The 15,705-nt window shown below is 41.3% G+C and overlaps 3 protein-coding genes across 4 annotated transcripts; 2 read left to right on the top strand and 1 right to left on the bottom strand.

The window, feature by feature from the left end:
- Positions 1–76: 76 nt before the first annotated feature.
- paqr4b (progestin and adipoQ receptor family member IVb) lies at positions 77–2,954 on the top strand. Of its 2 annotated transcripts, none has more exons than XM_084002207.1 (3): positions 77–405; positions 1,361–1,579; positions 2,203–2,954. In XM_084002207.1, exons 1-3 carry the CDS (start codon positions 240–242, stop codon positions 2,634–2,636), a joined length of 819 nt encoding a protein of 272 aa, XP_083858333.1. In that variant the 5' UTR covers positions 77–239; the 3' UTR covers positions 2,637–2,954. The 2 variants fall into 2 exon arrangements, with proteins under 2 accessions (XP_083858333.1, XP_083858334.1); XM_084002208.1 differs by having other exon boundaries at positions 287–409; positions 1,364–1,579.
- A 116-nt stretch (positions 2,955–3,070) lies between these two features.
- pelo (pelota mRNA surveillance and ribosome rescue factor) lies at positions 3,071–8,478 on the bottom strand. The gene is made up of 13 exons (XM_084040040.1): positions 8,106–8,478; positions 7,550–7,642; positions 6,572–6,722; positions 6,134–6,224; positions 5,044–5,207; positions 4,901–4,961; positions 4,517–4,678; positions 4,390–4,436; positions 4,228–4,301; positions 4,072–4,143; positions 3,877–3,951; positions 3,765–3,796; positions 3,071–3,551 (listed from the first exon to the last, which is right to left on the bottom strand). Exons 1-13 carry the CDS (start codon positions 8,144–8,146, stop codon positions 3,457–3,459), a joined length of 1,158 nt encoding a protein of 385 aa, XP_083896166.1. The 5' UTR covers positions 8,147–8,478; the 3' UTR covers positions 3,071–3,456.
- Positions 8,479–8,660: 182 nt separating this feature from the next.
- ppp1cab (protein phosphatase 1, catalytic subunit, alpha isozyme b) lies at positions 8,661–14,858 on the top strand. Its single transcript, XM_084040041.1, has 7 exons — positions 8,661–9,077; positions 10,456–10,587; positions 11,207–11,437; positions 11,759–11,863; positions 12,952–13,175; positions 13,724–13,858; positions 13,963–14,858. The coding sequence occupies exons 1-7, from the start codon at positions 9,023–9,025 to the stop codon at positions 14,056–14,058; spliced, it is 978 nt and encodes a 325-aa protein (XP_083896167.1). The 5' UTR covers positions 8,661–9,022; the 3' UTR covers positions 14,059–14,858.
- The last annotated feature ends 847 nt before the right edge of the window (positions 14,859–15,705 follow it).

A 15,705-nucleotide genomic window follows, 5' to 3' on the forward strand; every position in this document is an offset into this window, starting at 1 on the left:
AGGGATAAGATCCCTTTGCTGATTGGTCCTCCTCAAAGCATGCCACTTGGCTAGCTCAACAGGTTGCTAGTCTTGGAATTACACCTGTCCAATGATGGATTTCAAGGAGCAGAGTTTCCGGCTGCTTGCGGTCACGAAGGTGCCTCAGAGTTCTGAGTGTGGCCTCGATTTAGCATGTAAATGTTGAGGAAACCTGCACAGTCAACTAAATGTGAGGGCATCGGCTGCAGAAAGTCGTGATGGCGCTTTGCAAAGGGCCGCGGCTGTTGGACTTTGCAAAGACCCCTCAACACCTTCAGTTCAACAAATATGTCCTGACGGGTTACCGGCCAGTGGCCACGGCTCCAGAATGCCTCAGGAGCCTCTTCTACGTGCACAATGAGCTGGGGAACATTTACACCCATGGTGAGTCCTGGAAATAACTGCATGTCTTTTGCTTAAAACTGCTATTCTAAGTGTCATAAGTGTCAATCTGGAGTACGTCTAAAATTGTCAATTAGTGTTTTTATCAGTCTGATTTATCCCATTATATATATTTTAAAGGTGAAATAGGAAAATGCTTCCCACCATGTGTATCATACAGGTGATGCACATGCGAAACGGGTGACAGCTGTCCACTACTCTCACTTGTGGCCAGTTACAAGCAAACTCCGTGTAATGAGGATATGTGGCATTAGCTGTAATCTGCCCCGGGAATCCCTGTCCTGGAAATATCCTACCGTTAACAAGGTCTTCAGGTGTGTGGTGAGCTGCCACTCTTCAGCTGTAAATACCAGCATCACAACCGGGAAAAGCATCCTGGAAATACATGTTTGCATGAATTGCAATAATTTGCAAAATGACAGTATGTTGACATATTTTTTTTTAAATATGTGCTTTTGATGTAAGACATGCAAATCTCCCCAAATGTTTTCTAAAATGAGTAAAAATGTTAGAATCCACTGTGCATGAGCTTAAACTACCACAACCTTGAACTTCTTTCAAGAGCATCTTCCCTGCGCTCCATTTCCTCCGTGGCTATCCGATAAGTTCATTAAGACTAACACTCTTATTAAGAGTATTAGCTGTAGAGTGTTGCCTGTGTTTCCCAATGCATGTAGCCAACAGTAGCAATGTATTTCACATTGTTCCTGGTAAAGACACAAAGGAAACCATTCTGTTAAATTCCTCTTATTGCTCTGCATGGTGATCTTCTACAAGTGGTCGATATAAAAATATGGTGTCATAAACGTTGTACAAAACTTTTGAACATACTGAAAAAATAAGTCTCCTATAACAATACTAAAGGGTCTATAATAAGAGGGTTTTACTAAGGATTCATATCTTCTTTCCCCCTTTCAACTCCTCATCTTCACCCCAGGAGTCCCTTTTTTCCTTTTTTTGGTGCTGCTGCCTTTTAGCATCCCCTGGATGGAAGTGGACAGTGTCTGGATCTGTGTGGTCCACTACCTGGCCTGCCTCAGCCCCACCGTGGGCTCGGTGGTCTACCATGTGTTCATGAACCACGTGGGAGGAGAACATGTGTACGACACCCTGCTCTCCCTCGACATGTTTGGAGTCTGCCTCGTTAACACCCTGGGTAGGTCCATGATACTAATTGGCTCTCAAAAGAGTGTGACGTCTGAAATTCTACTCGCCGCTAACCAGAGCTGTCAAATCTGGCTGATTAATCTTAATTCAAGTTCCACTCTCAGGCTTTTTGAGCTTTTGACTGTCTTCATCAGCCTCAGTTGTCTGATAAAGAATGTGAGATGCAGTTGAAAAGGAAAAGATATTAAGTGGACTTCGGAGTAAGATTACTTTCGATACCGTTTCCAAGATCAAGAATGAACGTTCGCACTCTGTTTTAAAGTCTTTGAGGCGAGTGTCATGTCTTCATAAGCAAATAACTAAAGTCTTTCTCACCTCAATAATAATTTTCTGTTTGCTATCTTAGAATAGTGAATAGAAACATTTAGTTAATTATGAACAGAGCCAGGCAGTTTCCAGGCTTTATGAAGACTTATATTTACCAGCATTATTTTACAACGTCAAAACTTAAGGCTTGGTGATTTGAATATTTTTCCTTCAAGTCTCACAACGCTCAAGTCCAAGTAAATCCACACCTGACTCCAGTCCAGGTCTCAAGTCTACGACCTTGATAAGTCAAGAACATCTGACCTAAGTTTAATTCCACTGCTATATCTTCCCTCATGTCACCAGGTGCACTTCCCATCATCCACATCACCCTTCTTTGCTACCCCGCCATGCGAGAGACGGCCTTGCTGGTCTACGTCCTCCTGTCGGTTTACGGCATCTACTGCGCCACCACGGCCCGTACCAACATCCTGCGCCTGCAGGCTTTCCTCTGGCAGGCCCTGTTCCGCTTCAGCCTCTTCCTGTTCCGGGTGTTCGGCAGCGGGGTGGGCAGCCCCAACTCCCTGCGCCTCTTTGTCATCATGGACTCTCTGGCTGTAGTGGGCGGGCTGGTCAACATCATCCAGATACCTGAACGCTTCGTCCCAGGCCTGTTTGACAACTGGGGCAACAGCCACCAGATAATGCATGTCATGGTTATTTGCTCAATCATCTACTTGCATTGGGGCACGCTGGAGGATTTAGCCTGGATTAAGACCTACCAGTGTCCTGCTGAGTGATGGGAAGTGCATTAGATGCACACGTACGTACACTCAAGGCTACGCTGATAGAAAATGAGATTTAGGTTTCAATGAGAACGGAGAAGTAAAGATTATGAAGAAAGGCAAGTTGATCTAAAATGCACTTTAGTGTTAGCTGCTGTAATTCTTCATAAGGAAGTTTGCAATGACATTTTGCCAGAGCAGAATTTACAGTGTTGTAACTGTGGAACTCAACTAACAATGTACTGAATTAAAAATCCTGAGCATACTTGATTTTTAGTTTGTTGAAATGCAGTAGTTTTGGGTCGTTACCCATAACCAAAGTAGTTTTTAAATTTTTTTTTGACTGAATAATTGTATTTAATAAATTATATATTTTTACATCTCGCAACATGCATTTCATTTCATTCATAATGAGGATGGTTGATGTGACAAAGTGAAAAAACAAGTGGTTGAATGCTTGTGATGTTTAATTGGAAGAGAGATATACTGTATATACATTCAGAAATTATTATTTTTTTTGCTATTGGTCAAAATTGTATTTCATTTGAAGCTACAACAAATGCTACCTTCCTTTTCAATGGCATGCTGAACCTGCACTTTCAAACCAAAGGCACCAAAAACAGCATAAAGGGGTTTGAAACGATAGCCTCTTGAGGAGGGGTTGTGTAGATTAGACTTGAAAGAGTTGTGGATGTTTCAAAGGTGGAATACATTGAGTATTACACAGCTGTTTTATTGTTTTACAACACAGTGACTCAATGCATTCTTGTGTTATCTGCAACGCTGGACGACCTTCCTCTTCCTTCTCCAGAGCTCTCTGCTCCACTTCTGCGGATCAGTCTTCATCTGAGCTGCTGTCATCCTCGGGCTCTGATAGGTCGGCAATGGGAAACCGCAAAATGGCAGCCACTCCACTCAGCTGAGTCAGTTCTGAGGAGACGGTCGAGGATAAATCAAAAGGTGACGGTACACAGCTGATTTTCTTTGTAAGTATGTAAAATGCAAAACGTGTTTTTATCAATCAAAAAGGACAATGTGGACTTTTCCCTGCTAATAGGAATACATTCCACACATTTAGTCCACAACAATACCCACAATGCATTTTGGTGAAGAACAAAACAAATACAAATTTCTACAACTTACGTTCACCAGACACGTGAAGGCTTGAGAATATTCTGCATGAAAAAGAGAGAAAATGTATGAGGCAGATGCTTGGCAAAGGATATTCTGACATCTTTTAAAGGATAACTGGTACCTGACATTGCCGCCATTGTCTCTCACGTTGTCCACCAATCGCACGTAGCGACTCCTCGTGGGGATGTCCTGATGTCTGCACGTACAGATGGAGACACATTAAAACATACACTGTTAACCTGACAAGTGTGTCTGTAAAAACAAACACACACTGTGTATTTCAAATAGATAACCTGAAGAGGGACTCAGTATGTACCTGAACAGCTTATCGCTTATCAGCAAGGTGTCGACGGCGAGGGCATCAGCAGCTTTCTCCACATGAGCTAGTCTGCGACGACGCAAAATACAAAGGTTGTTGATTATCGGTGTGAATGAAGACTCCTTTTGACTATTCTAGTCCATGATAACTCACCCATAGAAGGCCCTGTCACACTCATGCTGGAGCATCTTGTAGAAATCTTCCAGGGCTCTCACCTCTCCCGCTGCCTGAAATAAACATTTATACCAGTTAGACACTTTCTTTTTTCTTAATTTGAGGTTATGAGATGATAAAACAAGCAGGACACATAGTCACCTTGGTATCAGAAAGCCTACTAGTCACAGTCGGGTCCGAGAGGATTTCTGCAAAACAACAAGCACTTCCAGTTTTCACCTTGTGATACGTTTTGGTTGTTTTATTCGAGGGGCCCACCAGCTCGTACCTTTGAGTGAGTACTTATGACCCGATGACGAGTGGACCAGCATGAATTTGGGTCGATTCTCCAGCAGGATCTTGTTGTCATGTCGCACCGCCTCTTTAAAGAGGTAGGTGATGAACTGGTCCTTTACAAACCCTGGACTGGCGACCAGCATGCACTTCACCACTAGTAGGGTGGCAGGGAAGAGAAATCAAAACTCATGTTTAATTCAATAGAAACCACAACAATGGCATACAAAAGACATACAGTTCAGTAGATGAGAGGCTCACAGTAAAGCGTCAAATGTGGGGGGGAACAACAATTTCTAAAAAGGGAGAAGTGTGTGACACAAAACAGGAACATGCTGTATGTGTGTACATGTGTGTGTTGTAGTGTAAGCAGCACTACCATCGAAATTGATGTGGCGAAGAATTGCCTGCATCACAGCCTCATAGAACCTCTCCAGGGCCTGCAAAGGTAGATCAGCATGACAAATACAGCAGCTCAGAAATACTGAGGGACAGCTTACCAGTTATAGAAAGCTGACCTACCTTCTCATGCTGAGTGCAGCTTCCCCTCCTCTTGCGAGGAATGGTGAGCTCCACTTTTGCACGGAGCAGGGTCATAGCGGGGGTCACCAGCACCAAGTTGGCCAGGCCCTCCTGCATTACCACAGCTGCCACATCAGCCTTCTGGGTTGCATCACATGCCTGCTCTAAAAGGCGGACAAGGCAAAGATAAGTGTGCGGTCGTGGGTTCTTTGTGATGTAATACATTACTGGCAACTGTAGTTGAGTTATTACCGAGAATATCAAAATCACTTTCTACTGCAAGGTATTGTGGTGAAGATTGCAGCAGCAATGACTCAATGGTCCGCCTCCAAATACATGAACCCCATCTGTGAGTTAATTCCTTCCCGTTTCTCCCCATTCCGTTCCCATGGCAACACACTCTTTTTTTGGCAATGTAAATAAACGAACAAGAAAACTGTGGCTTTTCTGTAAAACAAAACCTCCTCATATGTCACCCATCAGTCAGGCAATGCAGTCATAAGTAGCTTTTAAGCCAACTCATGATCATTGGCATGTACAGCCTGGCACCAATGTAACGCAGCGGGCATAATAAGAGGTCAAAACAAGAACATCCAACCTGGAATTCTTCAAGCAAAGGGATTTAAATTACTCAATAATAGTGTTTTATTTCTGTGGTTTGGTTCACTTAGTTCAGTAGAGGAAAAATGCCATTCACACTGGGGCGCTCATCTAATAACTGCACCAAGAATGGATGAAATGTCTTAATCCTCTTTCAAAATAACTGTTGGCAGTGTGTTAGAAGTGTGTGAATTACTTAGAAGAAATAAGTCTAACATGTAGTTTTATGTGTACAGAGGAGAAGATGCTGAGATTCTGACAGCTGAGTGTACAGTTGTGAAAGCCCAAGTCTGGTAAACAAGATACCATATGAGCCCATGTGATTACAATGGGTCCATGCGAGTCCTGGCTGACGTGCAAGTGGGAGGTGTGGGATTAAATGAACCAAACACAGGAATGAGACAAAGCAATATTTTTCCGCTGTGATTATTCGGACCCAAACCAAACAAACTGTCCACTCAGTCAAATGTAAACAGTAACACCTGCTTACCGATTCTATCGAGCACAACGCTGTCCCAGCTCTTTTTAGCCAGAGTGAATTTCCTGTTGAGCTCGAGCTCGATAGTGTGGTAAGCTCCCATCTGATGAATGGAGAAGAGAATATCAACAACAACTTACATCAAACGAGAGTTATCATTAAGACAAATGAATAATGTGGCTCGACAATGACCCAAAAACTGTAGCAAAAAGGACAGGTTTCTGATTATGGAAACAATATTTAGATCTTTGTGCATGAAAAAGAACTACACTGCTGTATTTTTGCAAAACCTAAAAGAAGTAATACTGACTATTTATCAGACATTATCTACATGAGTAATTATGTCTATTACATATTATTATTACTCCTAAAATCTTATTTTAATCTTTCATCACACATTTTATTAGTCCCTCTGCGCCAAAATCTAGAAATGTGACAGAAATCTCAGACCTTGACATACTGGTTCTCCTCTAGGTTAGTACCCTTTACTCTCAGCTGGCAGGCCTGAGAGTCAAAGTCTATGGTCTCCACACTTAAGGTCAGAGTAGTGCGAACTCTGGAGCTGCCCACACTTCCAGTAGGTGACTCTGTCTGCACCTTCCTGCGGGAACAGGGCAAAGGGATTTAAGTTCTGTGTGCATAGTTGAGACCAAAACACTGAGCGATACAGACAGAGAGGAAGATGTTAAGCTGACAAACACAGATGGACTTTAAAAAGCAATTTTTTAGTAAAGCTAAACTGAACACTGAGCTACAATAACAGCTTCACTGGAGTATTGGAAACGTTGCATGCCCATACTTGCATTTGTGTCATGCTACAGCATAAAGTTGAGTTACAGCTAAATTAAGAGTGCTTGAGTGCTAGCTTTTACAATATGTAGTTGGCTACATTGTGAAAGATATTGAAATAGATAGTATGTAAATATATAGTTTATTGGTGCCAACTTTGCATCACATCGTCTTGACAGAAACTGCACTACAACACCACTGTGATGCCTATTATGACCAAGATATGTGTCTGAAGTAGATTTGAAGTATTGCTGTGGAAAAATGCTTGTCTTAAAAAAAGCAAAAGTCATGTGTAAATAAAGCTTTCTGTTGCAACTCTGTATTTCAGATCTGTCAAGTTCTTACAAAAGTGCCCCTGCATGAACAGCTGCTTTTGATTGTATTGGGTGTCCATCAAATCTGAAAAATTGAGTCGCTTTGCCTGGATACTATAAAATGCATACAGTAACAGAGTAGGAGATTTGAATCCTGATCCTAACAAGTTAATGGAAAATAATGAATATGAAACTGGACCAAAAAGATGCTGCCAATTCTACAGAGCGACAACACAACAAAGCCAGCATCCCTCTCCATAGAGCTGGAAAACTGTCAGATACAAGGCTTCGACTGTCACTTAATGCCATAGAAAATCGTGGATACCTGATGGTGGAGGCTCTCAGGCTGTCCCCCACTTGCAGCAGGTTGTAGGTGTGCCACATATCCTCTGCCTCCTCCGGCATCAGAGTCACCTGACTGAAGAAGAGCATGAATAAGCCAGGTTCTGAGCTGATGTCATGTATGTGGGGTTTGTCTTATCCTCAAATGAAATTGTGAATATGCTCGCCCTTTAAGATGTATTGTCATTACTGGGAGCAATGAGCACGGGATGGGACCGTTACAGGAATGATGTAGTGTACAAAAAATGGAACATAATCGAGGTTAATTTTGTTTTCTCAACTTGTTTTTGTTTTAGCTCAACCATTTAAGCTAAAGCTATATGCCCAGTTTTTGTCATACAATGGATACATATGGTCACATTACGTGCCCTGTGTATTAACTGTGGGACTATTTCCGCACTAATCCAAAACTCCCCACGTCTCCACACGCTATTACAAGTTAATGTAGGTCACATATAGTTATTTAACCAAGTTGACACAGGTACAATCAAAGCAAAATAGCATGCTGGTTAGCTTGCTAACATTAGCCAGTCACTCACCCGGCATTATCTTTTTCAATGTCTTTATGTAGCAACTTCATTGTCGGATGATTCTATGATATAAACAGTATTATTGGCGTAAAATAGATAGGTTAACATTTATCCCGGTTGGAGTCATGTTTATCTTACGATCACTTAGCAAACTAGCTAAGCCATTTCTCAACTTCAGAATGAATCACTCGGTGCGTGTTGCCAGGCGCTAGGACATTGCGTCATGCCAAAATACGTCGTCGATTCTTCCCATCTTGGTCACTTCCGTGGGTGTCGCTTTACTGCGCAACAAGCACCGAGCGATACGACCGCCAATAATTGAGTAAATGTGAACACACGCGGTTGATCTTGAATTGTTTGACAAAATATTCACTTTAAGGCCAACAAAACGTGAAATACGCCCGAGAACGATTGTTCTTTTTACATTGTGGTGTGAGATAAGTAAATGCTGACCGACGTTGAAAACAGCCATTCCGGGAGAGTTGTGGCTCCTCAAACCCCGCCCATTGGCAACGCTGACCAATAGAAGGGCGGGAACGCTTAGACCGTTTTCCGTTCAACCTCCCTTTGAGCTAACGCTCGTCGAGCCTTTTTTTGGTCGATGGCATGGTGCTAGTAGCTACGACAGAAATATAGTTGTCACGAGATATTACGAAAGCTTCTAGTTAATTCCGATATCTAATGGAAAATAGCTGACTCGGGCGGATTTCTGAAGTACATGACAGCCATCACATCTTTAACAATTCAGCGCGAAGCCTCACATTTTGAGGTTGCAAATTCTGCCCCAAGGTTAGCTAGCTAGCGGGCTAACGATAGCCGATTATCGCTAAACTAGTTTGGCTAACGGTAACTCAGTAGCCAGTTATCAGTCACTAAGTCTTGAATTCGTAGGGGTGATTAGAAACCGACCAGAATAGAGGAATAGCATGGCCGAAGCCGATAAGTTGAACATCGACTCCATTATACAACGTCTGCTGGAAGGTAAGTCTATTGCGCTCGATATGTATTCACCGAGGTAGCCATTTTAGCTAACCGATGCTAGACAACGATAGCCACCTATGCTATGTTAGCCAGAGTTCATCAGTTCATCTCTAGCGTCTTGCTAACGTAACGCAGGCTATTGACCGCCACTAATGTTGGGTCAGTAACATCCTTCTCGCAGCGAATTAGCCGTTGTTGTTTTTGCTCGCTTGAATGCTATTATACACGTATTTATGTATTATATATTTTACTCTGCCAAGAAAGTATATTCACACATTAGACATTGTGAGAGTCGTTAAACTGGAATTATCCCTCCAACAAACAAATGTATTTTGAGCAATGTCCATCTTGCAAATTCGCCGTCCGTAACGTTGCCGTTTTAATGAGTCCTTGGACCGAATGTGCTTTTCTTGTAAGCCAAATGCATTTGGGCAGAAAGGTCATATTTATATCATCAGATGGCATGTTTTGAGTTCGTACATAGCGGCCCCGAAGTATTATTTATTAATATTTACATCTAAACTAGCTTTGAGATGTAATTTTAAAATGTCACACATCCAAGTTATAGCACCGTTGGTTAAATCAGAAAGTCGGAAATCGTTTTATGATCATATGTATTTATATACGTTTTAATATTTATGTGGAAGCTGCAGGATTTGTCACTCAAAAGTGCTCATTGGCTGAATTTAAAGTATTTGTAGAATATTTGACGACAAACAGGGCATCATAAATGTATATTTGTGACAATTGGCTGTAGTGGACTGCTCAGCATTAAAATATCCTCATAAAATATCAAATTTCTTCTCAGCCACAGTTCAATATTTAAATAATTTTATTTTATACAATCATGATGGCTCAGATGATGGTGGAATGAGTCCATGATTGAATACTAAACAGCTAAACAGTGTATTGCACACACACTAACGTGCCAACTGCCTGTGGCAATCTGCCTTGTTTTGCTCAGAACATGTGAATTCTATTTTAAAGTGTGAATAAAATCCCAAATCTTCCATGACTGTTTTATATCAAAATACCATTATAATTTCAACTCATACTTTTCTTGCAAATATTTTTGAGTTTTGACAGATGTGAAATACATACAAATAGTTTGAGACATGAAATGCAATTGAACATCACACATCCATACAATCAGAGGGAAGGTCAGCAACATAAAGGGGATTACTGAATAAGTCTCTAGCTCTGCTGATGGTTCTGGAAGTATTTCAGTAATGATCCCCACACGTGTTGAAACTTTTACAACTCATACTTTTGCAAACTATTTTAATAACAAATGAGTATGAAAAATGACCAGCGCTGTGCTTATGGTCTTATGTGTCAGTGTGCTTTTTCTCACTCTTGTTGCATTTTTACTTCCCAGTGAAAGGCTCCAGACCTGGCAAAAATGTTCAGCTGACAGAGAATGAAATCCGTGGTCTCTGCCTCAAATCCCGGGAGATCTTCCTCAGCCAGCCAATCCTGCTGGAACTCGAGGCTCCCCTCAAGATTTGTGGTGAGGCTTAGTTGTGTTCTTTAGAGTTGGGGGAATTCTAAAGTGTGGTTACATAGCATTTAGAAGCACTCTTAGATGGCTGTTGTAGCTTATAGTCCTGGACTATTATGAGAAAGCTTACGTTTACGTTATATAGTGCAAGGCCGTGACCTTGCCACATAATTGCAGTACTGTAGGGACGAGCTCATAAAACTGGCTTGCTAGTGAAGTGCTGTTTTGCACTTCAAGTCTCCCTGGAGTTGCCCTCCTGTGTCATACTGCTGATTCTCCTTAATGAAAAATGTTTAAAGGGACAGTCTACACATTTCAGGAACTGGCCATGTTTGCAGTGTGGAGAGAATCCCCGCATCCTCTAACTAAATGCAAACTTGCACATTCAGTTATCTGTCTCATCATCACAAAAAAACAAGTCTAGCAACACCAGAATAACAGAGTGTTAGTTTAAAATAATGCATGGCCAATCGCGGTATGAAGTGTTGTTTTTAATTTGTATGGTGCCAAGTATTGTTGTACCTCTATCCTAGTCTCATACCCGTTTGTTGTGCACATACACAAGGCATGAAAATCACACCTTTGACCAACCTTGTTGTTTCCATTCCAATACTCCTTGTCTCACCAGGTGATGTTCATGGGCAGTACTATGATCTGCTGAGGCTGTTTGAATATGGGGGTTTTCCACCAGAGAGCAACTACCTGTTCCTGGGGGATTATGTGGACAGAGGCAAGCAGTCCCTTGAAACCATCTGCCTGTTGTTGGCATACAAGATCAAATACCCAGAAAACTTCTTTCTTCTGAGAGGAAACCATGAGTGCGCCTCCATTAACAGAATATATGGCTTCTATGATGAGTGTAAGTATTGTGGCATGCATCTTACCACTTCTATCAACAGTTACACGCAATGTGCTAAAAATATATACCCAAGCCTTGAGGCTTTTCTATAGTCTAGGGTGTTGTCAAGAGTAGACAACAGACTTATTTGTGGTAAAAAAACAAAAAAACAACAACTTCTCATGGGCTTCAAGGTGAGGAGAAGCATGATAGATGAGTATGAGCAGTGAATAATCACATGCCTTCCTGTGCTTTGAATGTTATGCAATAGGTGTTGCTGTGTTAGATTTTACAGGTTTTAAGATTAGATTGTGATTAAGTCATTTTGGTTTCCTCCCACAGGTAAGAGGCGATACAACATTAAGCTGTGGAAGACCTTCACTGACTGCTTCAACTGTTTGCCTGTTGCAGCCATTGTTGATGAGAAGATCTTCTGTTGCCATGGAGGTATCCTCATCAAACAGTTAATTTGGCTTATGTCCAGAGCACACACACAGACACACAAACTTGCCCCTGCACTGTTGTTACTGTCTACATTATGGTCAAAGGCCTGCAAGATTGTGTGGGATCTTAATTTCTTGTTTGAGCATATTTGTATATCCACGTCCTGTTCAGCGGTAATGGCTGCAGAGGACTTACTATTCCTTATTTCTAGTAACACTTATGATGTTTCTAACAAGTGGAAAATAGTTTTAATACATAGTTACAATTTAACACATTTTGCTTATGACTGGCAATGCCTCCTGTCCAAAACAACTAGTGTCATGTAGGCCTGAGCAAAGCTCATACAAATTAATATTCTGTATGTGAGCTGGTTATGGTCTTAAACAACTGTTCAAACAAATAACATGGTCAGTCACTCACAAAATGCTCAGCCCAAAAAAAGCTAAAATACAGGAGAAAATCTCTTTGTACAGAACAATTGACGATGTAAAAACATGTAAAGATGGGGCTTATGAAAGAACAAACGAGCACATTTGATTTTTAAAAGGAATGCAAATGTATTAAAAAAAACTCTATCGCCCCATCCCTAGTAGTAAGGTACTGTGTGCACATACACACACACACACACACAACCATGTGCATGTTGAGCACACTGCATTTAAAGTCCCAATCCATCATTCCATGATCATATAATTAAATATGCATACACAAATCAACGGCTATTCAGTTCACAATAATATTAGACAACAAGACTCAAGCAAATCTTCACATTTTCAAAGCTGTAAATAGGGAATCTTCGGTATTATTGATTTATAGGGACTCAAACCATTATTAAAATGGTTACTGATTCATTATTTTGATCAACTGATTGTTTCAGATCTAACAATTAATATACAGGCCTGATTTCCATCCGTGTTTATAATTGATGATGTAAACAAATGCCACAGAAAAAGAAAATCATGTAGTTCATGTTATTGTTTTTACCTGAAAACAAGAAGTACATCCAAACCAAACCTAAACTTCAGATCATCAGGAAACGGACTGTATATTTCCTACTGTTTAACATTTAACTGTTCTGCATTGATCTCCAGGCCTGTCCCCAGACCTCCAGTCAATGGAGCAGGTGCGAAGGGTCATGCGCCCCACTGACGTGCCTGACCAGGGCCTCCTCTGCGACCTGCTGTGGGCTGACCCGGATAAGGATGTGCTGGGCTGGGGTGAGAACGACCGCGGTGTCTCCTTCACCTTTGGCGCCGACGTGGTCACAAAATTCCTCCACAAACACGACATGGACCTCATTTGTCGGGCTCATCAGGTGAGTGCACAGCCTTAAAAGTTAAAATGTAGGAATGATAGCCAATATAAAAGATACGCCATCTGTCTTAATTTGGCTAAAGCATCAAGAGATCGATGCAGACTCGGGTGTCTTGTTATGGGATCGCAATGTTTCCCTGTCGTATTTTTGTGTTGTGAATTCCTCCTTTTCCTCCTTCTTTCCACATAAAAAAAAAACATTCTTTTTGTAGTTAACGCAAGGCTAGCACTTTTATCAAACAAGCGTGTCCAGCTGTTAGTGAATATTTGAAGAAAAGTGAGGTGGAACTGCTGAAGTACTCGGATAGCCCCATGGCCATTTCAGCACAGTTGGATTTCAGCACAGTTTTACTGATAACCAGGTAGGCAGTTCAAGGGATAGCAATGTATTTATGACATACAAGTATTTTTGTTAATATAATGCTGTAAATGGATAACAATATGGTTCTGTTTTTGTGCCTAATTATTGTATACAGGTGAGAGATAAATGTTTGAAATAACTCTCACTCCTTACAAACCTGACCTGACCTGTCGTTACTCGGGTTTCAGGTGGTCGAGGACGGATATGAGTTCTTTGCAAAAAGGCAGCTGGTGACGCTGTTCTCTGCCCCAAACTACTGTGGCGAGTTCGACAATGCCGGAGCCATGATGAGTGTAGATGAGACCCTCATGTGCTCATTCCAGGTAAGCAAGAAACCAATGTGGCCACTTCTGATTCTGCATATCAAAATGTCACCATTTTTGTTGTTTCTTTTTGCTCAGTTTTATCACATCTGCCTTTTTTACAGATTCTCAAACCTGCGGACAAGAAGCTGTTCTATGGTGGTGGAGGGGGCATGGGCTCTGGCCGCCCAGTCACTCCCCCCAGGAAAGCTAAGAAATGACACCAGTAGTTTGCCCTCGACCTCCAACCCATCCCTCCTGCCCTCTCTACCTCTCTTCTCCTTTCTTTCACCAAACAGCCAGAAATCAAACCTATACCCAGGGCTTTTTTCCTTTTTTATCTGTACTTCTTAAAACATTTAATGTTACGAATTGTCTGAGTGAGTGAGTGAGAGTGTGCGTGCGCAGATGATAAATGTGTCTTTTCTGCCGGTGAGCATTAATCATGTGTGCACGTGTACATTTTGTGTGAGAGTATTAGAGATTTATACTTTCCCCTCTCTCTTACCACTCCTCCCGTGGAAGGGTTAAAACCACAGTGTCTGTCTGTACAGTAATTTTGACTGAAAAGCAGCGTTTGGGAGACAGTGGGAGATTGCTGATATGATGAAATTAGCAGCGAACCCCTGCCAGCAGGTGACGTGTGTGTGTGTGTGTGTACTTCTGGAGGGGGGAAGTATTTTGTTTTCCCTGTCCTCTGTACTGTAAAATCTCAAACACAGGTGTGTGCAGGTGTGTGTGTGCGTGCATGCATGCTTGCCCAGTCTTACCTTTCTGAGCGTGGCATATCCTTGAACAGGAAGGAGTACATCACCTTGTCTCAGAAGAGCAAGGACATGCTTACCTACACACACACACACATGCACACGCATATGACGCTTCAGATTCATATGAGCCAGAGCTGTAAAAACCCCATACAGTTTAGGTTTGTACAGATTTGATTACTTGAAAGAGATTTTTTGTGAATTCGTTTTGTAGTCTTTCATCAAGTTGACCAATAAAGCGAGAATCTGAGCTAAAATGTCTACTAGTCATTTTATTATAATGCTGTATCTGCTATGGGATCTAAACAATTGGATTTGTAATTATAGTGCTGTGCTTGATGAGAATGGGCTGATTGTCAGCTTGCAGTCGGCTAGTTGCTTGGCCACAAGGCAGCTATAAAAGAAGGCAGGGTCATAACATCTCTGAACTCACATTGGTACCAAGATAGTAGAATTCCAAATGTATTAAATTGTAAAAAGCCATCTTTTGTTATTGATAACTAACCAATCACCAAACTGACAATGATGTAGTAGTTTGGATGAATGGTTCTTGATATGCGAGTGTTTTCCCTGCAAATACTCATTTGTATATCTAGTTACTCACAATGCAGTGTGTTTTTAACTTTATTTTGTTGTTCAAACTGCTTGTTATATAAATTTGTCCTCACTTTTTGCGTCTTTTCACAATGACGGCATTATTGCAGGTTGCTTTTATTTCACTACAGTTTTGATACAAAACCCGCAGTAAATTATCATTGTTAAACGATGCAGGATGAAATAAACTTCTAATAAGTTGGGTTTTGAAAATGCATCTGATTCTTTTAGGGATGAAATTAAAAAATTGATTAATTTGTCCATTATTTTCACAATTCATCATTAGGTCTGTTATATCAGAAATTGAAAAATGCGTGTCACCATCTCCTAAGGTTAATGGCATCAAATTAGTTGTATGTTCTATGAAAAATCGAATATTGTTCAATTAGCAAGGACGAAGCACAAGGAAAAGTATATCCTTACATTTGAGAGGCTAAAAACCAGGAAGTGTGTGGCTTCTTAAGCAATTACGCAATCATCAAACTAGTTTGTTGCTCAATGACTGGATTA

This window comes from Eutrigla gurnardus, assembly GCF_963514095.1.
Source record: "Eutrigla gurnardus genome assembly, chromosome: 22".
In the NCBI taxonomy this organism is placed as follows: domain Eukaryota; kingdom Metazoa; phylum Chordata; class Actinopteri; order Perciformes; family Triglidae; genus Eutrigla; species Eutrigla gurnardus.

Bases quoted from the DNA above. Each gene is read 5' to 3' on its own strand.
- paqr4b (XM_084002207.1), top strand. From the start codon at position 240: ATGGCGCTTTGCAAAGGGCCGCGGCTGTTGGACTTTGCAAAGACCCCT. The intron at 406-1,360 runs GTGAGTCCTGGA...TCTTCACCCCAG, and splicing joins GGGGAACATTTACACCCATG to GAGTCCCTTTTTTCCTTTTT. The intron at 1,580-2,202 runs GTAGGTCCATGA...TCATGTCACCAG, and splicing joins CTGCCTCGTTAACACCCTGG to GTGCACTTCCCATCATCCAC.
- pelo (XM_084040040.1), bottom strand. From the start codon at position 8,146: ATGAAGTTGCTACATAAAGACATTGAAAAAGATAATGCCGG. The intron at 4,437-4,516 runs GTACGAGCTGGT...GTTGTTTTGCAG, and splicing joins TCATAAGTACTCACTCAAAG to AAATCCTCTCGGACCCGACT. The intron at 4,302-4,389 runs GTGACTATGTGT...TGTTTATTTCAG, and splicing joins GTAGGCTTTCTGATACCAAG to GCAGCGGGAGAGGTGAGAGC.
- ppp1cab (XM_084040041.1), top strand. From the start codon at position 9,023: ATGGCCGAAGCCGATAAGTTGAACATCGACTCCATTATACAACGTCTG. The intron at 9,078-10,455 runs GTAAGTCTATTG...TTTACTTCCCAG, and splicing joins TATACAACGTCTGCTGGAAG to TGAAAGGCTCCAGACCTGGC. The intron at 13,859-13,962 runs GTAAGCAAGAAA...CCTTTTTTACAG, and splicing joins CCCTCATGTGCTCATTCCAG to ATTCTCAAACCTGCGGACAA.